Below are 18,640 nucleotides of genomic sequence, written 5' to 3' on the forward strand. Positions count from 1 at the left end.
CTTCTTTCTTTATTCTCTGGAAATTTTGGAATGACACATTCCTTCAATGTTTGCTAGAATTTGCCTATACAATGATACCTGCCTGGTGGGTGGGTGGTGGGTGTGTGTGTGATTATTTTAAACCTCTGATTCACTTTAATAGTCATAGAACTATCTGGCTTTCTTATTTCTTTAATGTCAATATTTTTCTAAGGATTTGCTATGTAGCAAACAAAGATTAAACCAGAATGAAGATGACTGCTTTCTCATTTTGCCTCTTACCAAACATGTGACTACAAAATTCTCTTTTACCTTTTCATATATGAGTGAAGAAAGTTTATATTACATGGTATTACCTTGTGCTTAGAAAATAGTTTGCATTTTACAAACCACTTTCATAGCCATAGTTACTTAGTTATACTCAAGGTCCCTCCCAACTCTAAAATGCTAGGATTTCAAATGAATTAAAAACTTCCTTCACCCCAAACCCTAAACACTTAAGGTTATTACCTCAATATGTATTATGTAATACAGTCTGAAAATCTCAAGACTTTAAAAGGTTTATCATTTGTGCATGTGAACTGAACACTATTTTGTATAAGACAGGACAGAACAATAAACAAAAAGGCAATATACAAAAATCAGACATTGCCAGCAAATATGTCCTTTTTTTACAACAGAATTTTCATCTTCACAAGCTTCCATTTATTTAGTTTCTTTAAAATTACATTAGTTTCTATAACTTACAATGATGTGTGTAAGCATGAAAAAATAAACCAAGCTAAATTACCCCAACGGTTTGTGTTCCAACATCAACACCTAGCAGGCAGTGATAGTATCACAGATCCTTATTTCTGTACTGACCAAACTGGCCCTCATTGCATACTCTTTCTCATGTATTCTCTCAGAATATTTAAACTACCCTGTTCTTATCCCTAACCCTTACTTACGTTTTCTCCAATTCAACCCATTCTCCTACTCTCCAGACCATTCACTCTTTCCTCAACTACATTTCTGTTCCTTTCCTCTCCCCTTCCAGTCATCCTTTTTTCTTACCATTTACTGTCAGCAGTCTTTCATGTTCATGTAATTTGTTCATCTTACGTATCTGTTACCCTGTTAGGCTAATTATTTTTTTTAATTGGAGGATAACTGTTGTGTTGGTTTCTGCTGTAGAACAACATGAATCAGCTATAAGTACACATATATCCCCCACTTTCCACTCCTTAGGTCATCACAGAGGACCTCGTTGAGCTCCCTGTACTATACAGCAGCTATCTTTTTCACACAGAGTAATGTATATGTTTCAATGCTACTCTCTTAATTCGTCCTACCTTCTCCTTCCCCTGCTGTGTCCACAGGTTCTCTATCTATGTGTTAGATTAATTCTAAGGGTAGAATTCTATATTACTTATCTTTGTGTTCCCTGTGCCTACCACAGTTTATAGAGCTTTTTTTTCCCTTTAAAAGATGATTAATCACATTGAGATTTTTAAAAATCATAGATCAATAGTTTTCAACCCTGGCTGTACATTAGAATCCAACTGAGGAGTTTCAGAGATACAACAATGTGTGGTCCCCTCCTAAAAATAAGTATTAATAATTCATGGTCATGGATCTTTAAAGCTCCCCAAATGATGCTAATGTATCAGTAGTATTGAGATCCACTTATACAAGAACACTAGGCAAACTATGGCTTGTAGATGGCTGCCTGTGTTTTGCAAATAAAAGTTTTACTGTAATACAGCTATGCCCATCCATTGACACGTTATCTTTGGTTGCTTTCACTCAATAAAGACAGAGCTGAGTTGTTGTGAAAGAGACTATACTGCTTATACATCCTATAATATTTACTATTCAGCTATTTATAGAAATAGCTCACTGACCCTTGATGAAGAGGGAAAAAGTCCTGTTACTTATTAAAAAGGTGTGGGATAACAGAGACTGATGCTAACACTGATAAGTAAAATTGTTCTAAAGACTAAAAGGTGCATTGTAAACATGTTCTCATTAAAGTTCCCATTTTAAAAATGATTTCTATATTTGTAATTATTCAGTTAAAAGTATAAATAGCTTTGCCTAGTGGGCTGCCGTCTATGGGGTCGCATAGAGTTGGACACGACTGAAGTGCCAGCAGCAGCAGCATATCTTAAAAAGAGAGTTTATATTATGAAAATCTGGCCCTATAATTCTATGTAGCAGAGGTAGCATAGAGCTCAATTCACTTTCACTGCTATGTTTTAATAACTATTATTTACTGACCACATGCTGTCTATTGTCCCACTTTCCGTATGTTTTTAAGGTTTAGAATCAGCTATTAGTACAGACTCATTTCTAGATTTGTCCACAGCCACATAGAAACTGTGATTGAAGTTAATTTTCTTTATATCAGAAAACACTGTATTTAGTAAAAAGAACACTAGGTTAGGTGTCAGGAGAACTAGGTTTCAATTTTCACTATGCCAGTGATCAATTATATGACATCAACGAAGTCACTTACCTTATCTGCTATTGACAAAGAAGGTCTCAATTTTCACTAAAAAGCAATTTTGTCACTTGGAGATGCATGGTTGTGGGAAAGAATTTATAAATTGGCAGACACAATAATACACGTTTAGAATTAGCTTCCTCTTGCCAGCTTTCACTACGTTTTCTTAATTAAATATCAACAGCAATCAGTTTATCTTCTCCTATGATAAAGAGTAATGGACTAGTGATAATGGACTAGTCGTATCAAATTAATTAATATCTTGTTCACCCAGCCAGATTGATGTCTATAGCCGGTAGACACTAATACAGAATCATACAAAATTGTCCTAAATATATGTTTCAGTAAACAGTGAACAAAGGCTACATTAGCTGAACATTCTTTATGTAATTAACCCTAATAGGTCAGCTAGGGAGTTCAGAATACATAGAAATATAGGTCCAGTATAAAACTATGACAAACCACAAACAGTGCTTAAAACTGTTGACTGACGTGTCCTACAATTTTCAAAAATGGAAATTCAAAGAAGTCATATCCATACCTTAAGCAATCACTTAATATATTAATTCTAATGTTCCCCAAATATTAAGGATGATGCCAAGATATCAATACTGTGATTTTAATACTAATTAGGAAGAGTCCTTTCAAGATTACAATAACTGGCAACATTTGAATACTGATCATAAGTTATATAACATTATTATATCAACTTTAAATTTCCTAGTTTTGATAACTATACTGTGACCTGTGACTGTGTAATAGGATGTTCTTATTCTTAGGAAATAGAGAGTAAAATATCACCAAAGTGTTTAGAGGTAAAGCGATATGTATATATGATGGCTGCCACTTACTCTCAAATGGTTCAGAGGTGAGATCTATCTATCTATCTATCTATCTATCTATCTATTGTGGAGAAATGATAAAGTAAATGTTGCCAACTGCTGAATCTGTGTGAAGGGCATACAGGAGTTCTTTATACTATTCTTTCAACTTCTGTGTAATTTCGAAATTATTTCAAAATAGAATGTTGACAAAAGCCCTTTGAAATGGCACCTTGAAGTAACAAAAACTATATTCGAGTCACTAATTTAATATTTTAATACAAAAATGAAAGAAAAGAAAAATAAGTAAATCCAAAGTGGCACTCATTCATTAATCAATAATAAAAATCTCAGATGCTTTTCCTTAATAAATGAATAAATACACTTATTAAGTGATTGCTCAAAATTTTTTTTATGGATAAAGGAATTTAAAGGTTTGTCAGGCTCTAACAGCTTCAGTAATTTTTAAGTTCTTTTGACTGATATGGTACTTTGCAAATTTATGCAAACAAAATACTGATAAAATAACAAATTCACTGAATACTTAACCCATTGTAGAAATTAGTTTGATCTGTGGATCCACAGGAAGAGGCTGCATCCTGAATGGATAACTCTTTTTAACAGAATAATTTTGAAGCAGAAGAACTAAACCAACATGCAGACTTTTGTACCACTCAGGACACAGGGTATTCCACATAATCACAGACACTGTGCTTGAGCTGCCAGCGACTTCCAGAAAGGTCTAGGAAAAAAAAAGTAAAACATATATTTTTACCTAATAAATGCATATTTGTTACTTTAACCTACATGGTGTTCAAATTTTATTTTTTAAGAATGAGGAAGCAAAATTATAGGAGAACCACTGAATAATTTATGATGTAATATGAGAGACTCTGTAATGATGAAAAGTTATGAATGAAGAACTTTTAGAAATTTGAGAAAATGCTGCTGCTAAGTCACTTCAGTCGTGTCCGACTTTGTGTGACCCCCCATAGACAGCAGCCCATCAGGCTTCCATGTCCCTGGGATTCTCCAGGCAAGAACACTGGAGTGGGTTTCCATTCCCTTCTCCACTGCGTGAAAGTGAAAAGTGAAAGTGAAGTCGGTCAGTCGTGTCTGACTCATAGAGACTTCATGGACTGCAGTTCACCAGGCTCCTCTATCCATGGGATTTTCCAGGCAAGATTACTGGAGTGGGGTGCCACTGCCTTCTCCAATGATATATGACATAGTTATACGTAATATATGATAGGGGACTTCCCTAGTGGCTCAGCGATAAAGAATCCACCCGCCAGTGCAGAAGACACGGGTTTGATCCCTGGGTCGTGAATATCCCCTGGTGAAAGAAATGGCAACACACTCCAGTATTCTTGCCTAGGAAATCCCATGGACAGAGGAGGCTGGCAGGCCATAGTTCATGGGATCACAAAGATTTGGACATGACTTGGTAACTAAATGACAACAAATACATGATAGGAATGCACATATGCATATATGTGGTATATATGACATAGATATGCTATCACAGACATATGCATATATGAGAGATACATACATGTATGTATATATATGATCTATACATACAAAATGGGGGAATAAAACACACTAATATTAACAGTGATTCTCACTGAGTGGTAGGATTTGGGTTGGTATCATTTATCAGCTTTATATATCTTTATACACTTTGCAAATTGCCTAGAAGTATGTATGACTTTTATTATAAAAGCTTAGCAAAGCACTCAAAATAATTTTTGATAATGTGGAAATACAGTAAAATGTTAAGTTTAAAAAAAATGGGACAGAAATCAGCATCATATGCACAGTCAAGATAACAGAAGTGTCAGATAGATTTGACAATTAAGGTCTCTATAGTGAGTGACCAGCTGAAGAAAAGAGCCAAATTAATTGTGTTGAGAAGTGAACAGGAGGCAAGGCAGTGAAAACAACTAGTGTAGACTGCTTCAAGGAGTTGCCAGAAGGAGAGAGAGAATACAGGTATCCTGACGTCAAAGATTGTTTTCCTTTTTTAAAATGGAAAATTATACTATATATGTGGGCTTCCATGGTGGCTCAGGGGTAAAGAATCTGGCTGCAGTGTAAGAGATGCAGGCGACACAGGTTTGACCCCTGGGTCAAGAAGATCTCATGGAGGAAAGCATGACAACCCATTCCAGTATTCTTGCTGGGAAAATTTCATGGACAGAGGACTACAGTCCATGGGATTGCAAACAGTTGGACACAACTGAAGCAAGTGAGCATGCCCACAGAGACTATATATTACTAATATTTATATGCTGGTATAGAAATCTCAGTAAAAAAGGAAAACATTGAAGATCCAGAAAAAGGTATGAAGGAGACTAGCTGGATCAAGGAAACTAAAGAGCACTAATACAGAAATAATTCCTTTATGTATAAGAAACTATATAGAAAAATACCCTGAAATATATATTAATGTTCATTATTTACATTACTAAGTTGAACTTTTAACATGTTATTTAAACGTAAATTATCCTAATGAAGATATCAGGTCTGCAAGTTATAATTTATGATTGATAAATTAACATATAACATCTTATCACAATTCATACTTGGTATGGCTCAATCATCTTTTTATCAGGTTTTCTATAGTATTGCAGTCTTGATTTATATAAGATTCTCACAAGCAATGGAGGAAAATTCTTTGTATTAGACCACATCATCTCAAGGTGAGAAAGGGAAATTATTTTGGTATCTAGAATACAAAAAAGAAAAAACATGTCATAGTAATTTCAAAATTCTATTTTATTAGTTAAAAATGGTACCCAGAGCAGACCCAAATCAACTCCTTCTCACAAGCTAAGCCAGTCTATATACTTCTCACATACAAAACTTAGCAATAAACAGTAACCTTAATAATAATGGTTAAATACATATATATATATATATGTGTCAGTTCAGTTCAGTTCAGTCTCTCAGTCGTATCCGACTCTTTGCAACCCCATGAATCGCAGCACGCCAGGCCTCCCTGTCCATCACCATCTCCCGGAGTTCACTCAGACTCACATCCATCAAGTCAGTGATGCCATCCAGCCATCTCATCCTCTGTCGTCCCCTTCTCCTCCTGCCCCCAATCCCTCCCAGCATCAGAGTCTTCTCCAATGAGTCAACTCTTCCCATGAGGTGGCCAAAGTACTGGAGTTTCAGCTTTAGCGTCAGTCCTTCCAATGAATATTCAGGACTGATTTCCTTTAGGACGGACTGGTTGGATCTCCTTGCAGTCCAAGGGACTCTCAAGAGTCTTCTCCAACACCACAGTTCAAAAGCATCAATTCTTCGGAACTCAGCCTTCTTCACAGTCCAACTCTCACATCCATACATGACCACAGGAAAAACCATAGCTTTAACTAGACGGACCTTAGTCGGCAAAGTAATGTCTCTGCTTCTGAATATGCTATCTAGGTTGCTCATAACTTTTCTTCCAAGGAGTAAGCGTCTTTTAATTTCATGGCTGCAGTCACAATCTGCAGTGATTCTGGAGCCCCCAAAAATAAAGTCTGACACTGTTTCCACTGTTTCCCCATCTATTTCCCATGAAGTGATGGGACCGGATGCCACGATCTTCGTTTTCTGAATGTTGAGCTTTAGGCCAACTTTTTTGCTCTCCTCTTTCACTTTCATCAAGAGGCTTTTTAGCTCCTCTTCACTTTCTGCCATAAGGGTGGTGTCATCTGCATATCTGAGGTTATTGATATTTCTCCCGGCAATCTTGATTCCAGCTTGTGTTTCTTCCAGTCCAGCGTTTCTCATGATGTACTCTGCATTTAAGTTAAATAAGCAGGGTGACAATACACACACACACACATACCCATGATTTACTATGTGACTGGAATATAGGTAAATACCTATGTTAACTGACACATTTAGATGGAATTGTCCATCTATAATACTCTCTATTTTGTCAAACTGTGTAATTACTTCCTGGAATACTCGGATCAAAACTTACCTTCCTTAAGAAAAAACTCAACACCATGGAATATTTTCCGACTACTAAGCACTTACACATTTAATTTATAGAATTTTCATGATATATTTCTTTATTGCCCCCACCTTAGTCTCATATGTGTAAGTTCAATTTTCCCCAAACATTCCAGACATGGTCCTGTATCAGGGCCTTTGCACTTGCTGTTCCCTGGGTCTGGAATGTCTTTCTCTTAGATATCTGAGTGACATTTTCTCCTTCAAGTTTTGCTCAAAGGTCACTTTCTTAGTGATGCTAGCTCTAACTCCCCACCCCCATAGAAAACTAATCCCCTTATCTCCATCCCATTTTATTTTTCTACATACCAATAGCACTTATTACATTTTTATATGCCATATAATTTACTTGGAAATGTTTTAATCTCCAAGCCTGTTGGTAAGTGCCAAAACTGTTTAAAAGCTATTCATCATCTTTAAAAGATTAATTTGTATTTCTAATTGTATTCTTCCTTGGGCTAAGAGGGATTCCATCTGCAATTTTCTCCACATTTTTCTCTCATAGCCTACAGTCCCAGCTTTTAAAACCTGAACTGGTATTTGTTCAAACATTTCATTTATTTCTCTAAGGCATCCTCCACTTCCATTTTTATTTATATAATGTATCACCAACCCAACTTTGGTATTAAAAGTATTCTCATAATTTGTTTTCAGTAAGAGTTTAAATGGTCTTTTATAATTACAACACTACCATTAATACCCACCCCATTTTCAGTATTAGGTATCTTGTATAAATTTCCCTCCAGATTCTCCCAAAACATTACTAGTCCAGGATCACAGAGACTAGTATTTGATATGACACAATTAAGTAATTTCCTTTTTAATATGGTGAAGCAAATCGTCCCTCACTTCTGAATTACCTACAGTGTATGTGGAACACTCTTGACCAATGAAGGCACATACACCTCCTTTACAAGTGGAATAACTTCAAAAGCTACACACTTTTATAAAACCAGAGTTGTAAGAGCTACTTTTTCTGCTACAGTTGAGTCCAGACAGCCATGATGACATCTGTCTGGAGAACATTTTCCCAGATTGGGTAAAAACAACAACAAAAAAACCTCATTAATTTCATAGAATATACATATCTCTAAAATCTAAAAAGAAATTACATAGACAATGGTGAATCCATGTAAATTCATAGAAATAAATAAGTGGATTCTTTATCAAAGGAAAGAATGAAAATAATAGACTACATATTCAATATAAAAATTAATAAACAATGCAATAGTGTTTCTCAAACTTGGCGGTCCCAGGACCCCTTTATAGTCTTAAGAAATTACTGAAGACCTCAATAAGCTTCTGTTTATGTGGGTAATATTTACCAATACTTACCATATTACATAGTAAAACTAAGAAATAAAAATATTTAATTAATTCTTTTAAAACAAAATAAATCTGTTATACATAGTAAAAAGATATATTTTTGAAAAATGAGTACATTGTTCAAAATCAAAAATGTAGTGGGAAGAGTGGTATTGTTTTACATTTCTGCAGATCTCTTTAGTATCTAGCTTAAAAGAATACAGCTGGATAAATAATATTTTCTTTGGCATTTATTCAGTCTGTTTCAATGTCCTTGACATGCAGCCTCTGGAAAACTCCACTCTATACTTCAGAAGGAGAGTTTAAAAAAAGAAAATAAAGCCTTAATATTATTATTACATTGAGAACCACTTCAAAAGAGTAAGTCTAAGGAATATAAAGAAGAATAAAGATAAAAACCGAAAATAATGAATTAGAAAACAGTATGACTGGTAAGTCCAATTCCCTGGAAAAATTAATAAAAAAGTAAAACCTTATAAGTGCAATCAGGAAGAAAGCAAACAAAGAGATAACACCCAGAATGTGATCACCTATAAACATAGAGAAAATAATTTTAAAGATTATATGATTATATAGCACTAAACATGAAAACAGCAATGAAATTGATAGTCTTCTAGAAACATATGAATTACCGATATTGTTGCCCTAAGGAACAGAAGAACACTGGAACAGATCAATAACCATGGAAGAAAATGAAAAAGTTCCTAATAATGACCTTCCAAACTGGACCAGATTCACATGGTTAACAATTTTCAAAGAATAGCTTTCTCTTCAGTTGTTCTAGAGCACAGTAAGTATAAAAATTGTACCAATTCATTTGATAAACTTAGATAAATCTTAAAAATTATAACAAATAGTAAAAAAGAGAACTAAAAATCCCAAACATTTATGATGGCAAAAATCCTAAATCAAATACTTTAAAATCCAATGTAGCAGTATGCCAAAATGCATCATAATTAACTAGAGTCCTAAACATCTTGCACAGGAGAATATTAAAAACTCTAAATAATTCTGGAGATTGACATCAAATGCACGTTCAAATAATTATGCTAAAACATTGAAGAGAATAAAAATATATTACTCCTAAATCACTAAGATAAAAATGTTTTCAAATAGTTAAAACAAATAATGCATGGACAAGATAGAAGATGGTGGAGGAATAGGATGGGGAGACCACTTTCTCCCCCACAAATTCATCAAAAGAACATTTGAACGATGAGTAAATTCCACAAAACTTCTGAATGCCGGCAAAGGACATCAGGCACCCAGAAAAGCAGCCAATTGTCTTCGAAAGGAGGTAGGAAAAAATATAAAAGACAAAAAGGGAGACAAAAGAGGTAGGGATGGAGCTCTGTCCTGGGAAGGGAGTCTTAAAAAAGAGAAGTTTCCAAACACCAGGAAACACTCACTGCCGAGTCTGTGTGAGCCTTGGAACCACAGAGGGCAACATAACCGGGAGGAAAAACAAATAAATTAAAACCCACATTGTGTATATGTACCACAGCTTTCTTATCCATTCATCTGCTGATGGACATCTAGGTTGTTTCCATGTCCTGGCTATTATAAACAGTGCTGCGATGAACATTGGGGTACATGTGTCTCTTTCAATTCTGGTTTCCTCGGTGTGTATGCCCAGAAGTGGGATTGCTGGGTCATAAGGTAGTTCTATTTGCAATTTTTTAAGGAATCTCCACACTGTTCTACATAGTGGCTGTACTAGTTTGCATTCCCAGGACTCAGAGGGAGAGGGACAGGGTGGGATGATTTGGGAGAATGACATTCTAACATGTATACTATCATGTAAGAATTGAATCGCCAGTCTATGTCTGACGCAGGATGCAGCATGCTTGGGGCTGGTGCATGGGGATGACCCAGAAAGATGTTCTGGGGAGGGAGGTGGGAGGGGGGTTCATGTTTGGGAATGCATGTAAGAATTAAAGATTTTAAAATTTAAAAAATAAAAAACTAAAAATTAAAAAAAAAAAACAAACCCCACAGATTACATGCCCACGGTAACTCCCCCAGTGGAGAAGCAGCACAGATGCCTGTAACTGCCACTAGCAAGCAGGGGCTGGGCAGCGAGGCGCGGGCTGCATTGCTTAGAGAACAGACCAGGTCTGAATGCCCCGAGGGCAATCTGAGGGAACTAACTTGGGCTAGCAAACCAGACTGTGGGATAGCTACCACTAGAAAAGCCCTAACCTAAGACACCACCAGGCCTGCGCACAGAACAAAGAACTGACTAGAGCTACGTGAAAAGCCCTAACCTAAGACACCGTCAGGCCCGATCACAGAACAAAGGACTGAGCAGAGCTAGGCGGCTGCAGACCATCCCCCTTATGGTGACAGGTAGGCGAGGGCAGCCAGAGCCAGAAGGGGCCAATCGCAGCCCCAGAGAGGCATTATCTACCGAACTGCAAGAAGGCTTCGTCACTAACTAAGACTTCCTGGGATACTGGACGGTCAACATCCACTTGAAAAGGTGCGCCGGTTGCACACCCAGAAAACCAAGCAACAGGGACAAGGGAGGCGATAAGTCACAGTGACTGTGCTCGCCAAACATCTGGTCACCTGAGCTGCTCGGACCTGGGAAGGGCACAAAACACAGGCCCGACCAAGTCTGTGTCTCTGAGGACCACCCAGGTGCCTGAACCTGAGCGGCTTAGACCTGGGACGTGCATACAACGCAGGGCTGGCCTCAGACAGTTCCTGGCAGAGCAACCTAGAGCCTAAGCAGTGTAGACAGGGAAAGCACACACGCCGTGAGCAGGGGCAAACCCAGTGTGGCTGAGACACTGCGAACACAAGCCAGTGTTATTTGTTTGCAGCGTCCCTCCCTCCCCACAGCACGACTGAACAAGTGAGCCTAAAAAAGTGCCCACCACCGCCCCCTTGTGTCAGGGCGGAAATCAGACACTGACGAGACCAGCAAACAGAAGAAGCTAAAACAGAGGGAACCTCCTTGGAAGTGACAGGTGCAATAGATTAAAACCCTGTAGTTAGTACCCACTACATAGGAAGGGGCCTACAGATCTTGAGAAATATAAGCCGGACCAAAGAACTATCCAAAAATGAACTGACCCCACACTGCCCACAACAACACCAGAGAAAGTCCTAGATATATTTTTACTATCATTCTTTAATTTTTTTAAAATTTTAAGCCCTCTATTACTCTTTTAATTTTAATTTTTATAACCTACTATTACTTTGCAAAAAAAAGAGACCCTATTTTTTAAAGCAGACTTCATGTATATATATATATATATATATATTATAATGTTTGTGACTTTTTTCTTCTTTAATATTGTATTTTTTGAAAATCCAACCTCTACTTTAGATTTTTAATCTTTGCTTTTAGGTATTGGTTATCAATTCTGTACCTTTAAGAACCCAATCTTCAGTACCCATTTTTACTTGAGAGCAAGATTACTGGCTTGACTGCTCTCTCCCCCTTTGGACTCTCCTTTTTCTCCACCAGGTCGCCTCTATCTCCTCTCTCCCCCTTCTCTTCTCTACCCAACTCTCTGAATCTCTCTGTGTGTTCCCGATGGTGGAGAACACTTAGAGAACTGATTACTGGCTGGATCTGTCTCTCTCCTTTTTGATTCCCCCCTTTATCCTCCTGGTCACCTCTGTCGTGTTCCTCCCTCTTCTCTTCTCTGTATAACTCTGTGAACATCTCTGAGCAGTCCCGACGGTGGAGCGCACATAAGGAAGTGATTATTGGCTAGCTTGCTCTCTCCTCTTTTCCTTCCACCTCATCTCATTTGGGTCACCTATAACTCCCTCCTCCCTCTTCTCTTCTCCATGTAACTCTGCAAACCTCTCTGGGTGTCCCTCACTGTGGAGAAACTTTTCACTTTAACCTAGATATTTTATCAAAGGTGCTGTATAGATGGAGAAGTCTTGAGGCTACTGTAAAAATAAGACTGAAAACCAGAAGCAGGAGGCTTAAGTCCAAATCCTGAAAACACCAGAGAACTCTTGACTCCAGGGAACATTAATCGACAGGAGCTCATCAAACGCCTCCCTACCTACACTGAAACCAAGCATCACCCAAGTGCCAACAAGTTCCAGAGCAAGACATACCACACAAATTCTCCAGCAACACAGGAACACAGCCCTGAGCTTCAATATACTGCTGCTGCTGCTGCTAAGTCGCTTCAGTCGTGTCCGACTCTGTGCGACCCCACAGACAGCAGCCCACCAGGCTCCCCCGTCCCTGGGATTCCAAGGCAAGAAAACTGGAGTGGGTTGCCATTGCCTTCTCCAAAGCTTCAATATACAGGCTGCCAAAACCCATTCACATCTCATAACTCATTACTGGACACTTCGTTGCACTCCAGAGAGAAGAAATCTAGCTCCACCCACCAGAACACCAACACAAGCTTCCTTAACCAGGAAACATTGACAAGACACCCGTACAACCCCACACACAGCGAGGAAACTCCACAATAAGAAGAACTCCACAAACTGCCACAATACAGAAAGGCCACCCCAAACACAGCCATATAAACAAGATGAAGAGACAGAGGAATACCCAGCAGGTAAAAGAACGGGATAAATGCCCACCAAACCAAACAAAAGAGGAAGAGATAGGGAATCTACTTGAGAAAGAATTCCAAATAATGGTAGTGAAAATGATCCAAAATCTTGAAACAAAATGGAATCACAGATAAAAAGCCTGGAGACAAGGATTGAGAAGATGCAAGAAAGGTTTAACAAGGACCTAGAAGAAATTAAAAACCAGTCAATATATAATGAATAATGCAACAAATGAGATCAAAAACACTCTGGAGGGAACAAATAGTAGAATAAGGGAGGCAGAAGAGACGATTAGTGAAGCAGAAGATAGAATGGCAGAAATAAATGAATCAGAGAGGAAAAAAGAAAAACGAATTAAAACAAATGAGGACAATCTCAGAGACCTCTGAGACGATGTTAAATGCCTCAACATTCGAATCATAGGAGTCCCAGAAGAAGAAGATAAAAAGAAAGACCATGAGAAAATACTTGAGGAGATAATAGTTGAAAACGTCCCTAAAATGGGGAAGGAAATAATCACCCAAGTCCAAGAAACCCAGAGAGTCCCAAACAGGATAAACCCAAGGCGATACACCCCAAGACACATATTAATCAAAGTAACAAACATCAAACACAAAGAACAAATATTAAAAGTAGCAAGGGAAAAACAACAAATAACACACAAGGGGATTCCCATAAGGATAACAGCTGGTCTTTCAATAGAAACTCTTCAGGCCAGGAGGGAAAGGCAAGACATACTTAAAGTGATGAAAGAAAATAACCTACGGCCCAGATTACTCTACCCAGCAAGGATCTCATTCAAATACGAAGGAGAAATCAAAAGCTTTACAGACAAGCAAAAGCTGAGAGAATTCAGCACCACCAAACCAGCTCTCCAACAAATGCTAAAGGATCTTCTGTAGACAGGAAACACAAAAAGGGTGTATAAACCCGAACCCAAAACAATAAAGTAAATGGCAATGGGATCATACTTATCAATAATTACCTTAAATGTAAATGGGTTGAATGCCCCAACCAAAAGACAAAGACTGGCTGAATGGATACAAATACAAGACTCCTATATATGTTGTCTACAAGAGACCCACCTCAAAACAAGGGACACATACAGACTGAAAGTGAAGGGCTGGAAAAAGATATTCCATGCAAATAGAGACCAAAGGAAAGCAGGAGTAGCAATACTCATATCAGATAAAATAGACTTTAGAGCAAAGGCTGTGAAAAGAGACAAAGAAGGACACTACATACTGATCAAAGGATCAATCCTAGAAGATATAACAATTATAAATATATATGCACCCAACATAAGAGCACCGCAATATGTAAGACAAATGATAACAAGTATGAAAGGGGAAATTAACAATAACACAATAATAGTGGGAGACTTTAATACCCCACTCACACCTATGGATAGATCAACTAAACAGAAAATTAACAAGGAAACACAAACTTTAAGTGATACAATAGACCAGGTAGACCTAATTGATATCTATAAGACATTTCACCCCAAAACAATGAATTTCACCTTTTTCTCAAGTGCACCCGGAACCTTCTCCAGGATAGATCACATCTTGGGCCATAAATCTAGCCTTGGTAAATTCAAAAACACTGAAATCATTCCAAGCATCTTTTCTGACCACAATGCAGTAAGATTAGATCTCAATTACAGGAGAAAAACTATTAAAAATTCCAACATATGAAGGCTGAACAACACGCTGCTGAATAACCAACAAATCACAGAAGAAATAAAAAAGAAATCAAAATATGCATAGAAATGAATGAAAATGAAAACACAACAACCCCAAACCTATGGGACACTGTAAAAGCAGTGCTAAGGGGAAAGTTCATAGCAACACAGGCATACCTCAAGAAACAAGAAAAAAGTCAACTAAATAACCTAACTCTACACCTAAGCCAACTAGAAAAGGAAGAAAAGGAGAACCCCAGGGTTAGTAGAAGGAAAGAAATCTTAAAAATTAGGGCAGAAATAAATGCAAAAGAAACAAAAGAGACCATAGCAAAAATCAACAAAGCCAAAAGCTGGTTCTTTGAGAGGATAAATAAAATTGACAAACCATTAGCCAGACTCATCAAGAAACAAAGGGAGAAAAATCAGATCAATAAAATTAGAAATGAAAATGGAGCGATCACAACAGACAACACAGAAATACAAAGGATTATAAGAGACTACTGTCAGCAATTATATGCCAATAAAATGGACAACTTGAATGAAATGGACGAATTCTTAGAAAAGTACAACTTTCCAAAACTGAACAAGGAAGAAACAGAAAATCTTAACGGATCCATCAAAAGCACAGAAATTGAAACTGTAATCAGAAATCTTTCAGCAAACAAAAGCCCAGGTCCAGACGGCTTCACACATGAATTCTACCAAAAATTTCGAGAAGAGCCAACACCTATTCTACTCAAACTCTTCCAGAAAATTGCAGAGGAAGGGAAACTTCCAAACTCATTCTATGAGGCCACCATCACCCTAATACCAAAACCTGACAAAGATGCCACAAAAAAAGAAAACTACAGGCCAATATCACTGATGAACATAGATGCAAAAATCCTTAACAAAATTCTAGCAAATAGAATCCAACAACACATTAAAAAGATCATACACCATGACCAAGTGGGCTTTATCCCAGGGATGCAAGGATTCTTCAATACCCACAAATCAATCAATGTAATACACCACATTAACAAATTGAAAACTAAAAGCCATATGATTATCTCAATAGATACAGAGAAAGCCTTTGACAAAATTCAACATCCATTTATGATTAAAAAAAAAAAAACTCTCCAGAAAGCAGGAATAGAAGGAACATACCTCAACATAATAAAAGCTATATATGACAAACCCACAGCAAACATTATCCTCAATAGTGAAAAATCGAAATTATTCCCCCTAAAGTCAGGAACAAGACAAGGGTGCCCACTTTCACCACTACCATTCAACATAGTTTTGGACGTTTTGGCCACAGAAGTCAGAGCAGAAAAAGAAAAAAAAATGGAATCCAGATTGGAAAAGAAGTAAAACTCTCACTGTTTGCAGATGATATGATCCTCTACATAGAAAACCCTAAAGACTCCACCAGAAAATTACTAGAGCTAATCAATTAATATAGTAAAGTTGCAGGATATAAAATCAACACACAGAAATTGCTTGCATTCTTATATGCTAATAATGAAAAAATAGAGAAATTAAGCAAACAATCCCATTCACCATTGCAACAAAAGAATAAAATACTTAGGAATATATCTTCCTAAAGAAAATAAAGACGTATATATAGAAAACTATAAAACACTGGTGAAAGAAATCAAAGAGGACACTAATAGATGGAGAAATGTACCATGTTCATGGATCAGAAGAATCAATATAGTGAAAATGAGTATACTACTCAAAGCAATCTATAGATTCAATGCAATCCCTATCAAGCTACCAATGGTATTTTTCACAGACCTAAAACAAATAATTTCACAATTTGTATGGAAATACAAAAAACTTCAAACAGCCAAAGTAATCTTGAGAAAGAAGAATGGAACTGGAGGAATCAACCTGCCTGACTTCAGGCTCTACAGTCATCAACACAGTATGGTACTGGCACAAAGACAGAAATATAGATCAATGGAACATAAGAGAAACCCCAGAGAGAAATTCATGCACCTATGGACACTTTATCTTTGACAAAGGAGGTTCAGTTCAGTTCAGTTCGTTTCAGTCACTCAGTCATGTCTGACTCTTTGCAACCCCATGAATCGCAGCACGCCAGGCCTCCCTGTCCATCACCAACAACACCCGGAGTTCACTCAGACTCACGTCCATTGAGTCCGTGATGCCATCCAGCCATCTCATCCTCGGTCGTCCCCTTCTCCTCCTGCCCCCAATCCCTCCCAGCATCAGAGTCTTTTCCAATGAGTCAACTCTTCGCATGAGGTGGCCAAAGTACTGGAGTTTCAGCTTCAGCATCATTCCTTCCAAAGAAATCCCAGGGCTGATCTCCTTCAGAATGGACTGGTGGGATCTCCTTGCAGTCCAAGGGACTCTCAAGAGTCTTCTCCAACACCACAGTTCAAACGCATCAATTCTTTGGCGCTCAGCCTTCTTCACAGTCCAACTCTCACATCCATACATGAGCACAGGAAAAACCATAGCCTTGACTAGACGGACCTTAGTTGGCAAAGTAATGTCTCTGCTTTTGAATATGCTATCTAGTTTGGTCATAACTTTTCTTCCAAGGAGTAAGCGTCTTTTAATCTCATGGCTGCAGTCACCATCTGCAGTGATTTTGGAGCCCCCCCAAAAATAAAAGTCTGACACTGTTTCCACTGTTTCCCCATCTATTTCCCATGAAGTGATGGGACCAGATGCAGAGAAAAGACAATCTCTTTAACAAGTGGTGCTGGGAAAACTGGTCAACCACTTGTAAAAGAATCAAACTAGAATACTTTCTAACACCATATACAAAAATAAACTCAAAATGGATTAAAGATCTAAATGTAAGGCCAGAAACTATGAAACTCCTAGAGGAGAACATCAGCAAAATACTCTCCAACATGAATCACAGCAGGATCCTCTATGACCCACCTCCGAGAATAGTGGAAATACAAGCAAAAACAAACAAATGGGACCTAATTAAAATTAAAAGCTTCTGCACAACAAAGGAAACTATAAGCAAGGTGAAAAGACAGCCTTTAGAATGGGAGAAAATAATAGCAAATGAATCAACTGACAAAAAACTAATCTCAAAAATATATAAGCAACTCCTGTGGTTCAATTCCAGAAAAATAAACAACTGAATCAAAAAAATGGGCCAAAGAACTAAATAGACATTTCTCCGAAGAAGACTTACAGATGGCTAACAAACACATGAAAAGATGCTCAACATCACTCATTATCAGAGAAATGCAAATCAAAACCACAGTGAGGTACCATCTCATGCCAGTCAGCATGGCTACTATCCAAAAGTCTATCCAATAAATGCTGGAGAGGGTGTGGAGAAAAGGGAACCCTCTTACACTGTTGGTGGGAATGCAAACTAGTACAGCCACTGTGGAGAACAGTGTGGAGATTCCTTAAAAAACTGGAATTAGAACTGCCTTATGACCCAGCAATCCCACTGCTGGGCATACACACCGAGGAAACCAGAATTGAAAGAGACACATGTACCCCAATGTTCATCACAGCACTGCGTATAATAGCCAGGACATGGAATCAACCTAGACGTCCATCAGCAGATGAATGGATAAGACAGCTGGGGTACATATACACAATGGAGTATTACTCAGCCATTAAAAAGAATGCATTTGAATCAGTTCTAATGAGGTGGATGAAACTAGAGCAGTAAGCCAGAAAGAAAAACACTAATACAGTATACTAACGCATATATATATGGAATCTAGAAAGATGGTAATGATAACTCTGTATGTGAGACAGCAAAAGAGACACAGATGTATAGAACAG

The 18,640-nt window shown here is 37.7% G+C and overlaps 1 protein-coding gene across 1 annotated transcript in view; it reads right to left on the reverse strand.

Moving 5' to 3' along the window:
• Nucleotides 1-18,640, reverse strand: part of RADX (RPA1 related single stranded DNA binding protein, X-linked) — an 84,794-nt gene that overhangs the window by 58,737 nt on the left and 7,417 nt on the right. The window contains 2 exon segments of the mRNA XM_070291251.1: nucleotides 3,838-4,030; nucleotides 5,877-6,019. Coding sequence (XP_070147352.1) covers nucleotides 3,838-4,030; nucleotides 5,877-6,019 — 336 coding nt within the window.

Source organism: Ovis canadensis, chromosome X (assembly GCF_042477335.2).
Source record: "Ovis canadensis isolate MfBH-ARS-UI-01 breed Bighorn chromosome X, ARS-UI_OviCan_v2, whole genome shotgun sequence".
NCBI classification, from domain to species: domain Eukaryota; kingdom Metazoa; phylum Chordata; class Mammalia; order Artiodactyla; family Bovidae; genus Ovis; species Ovis canadensis.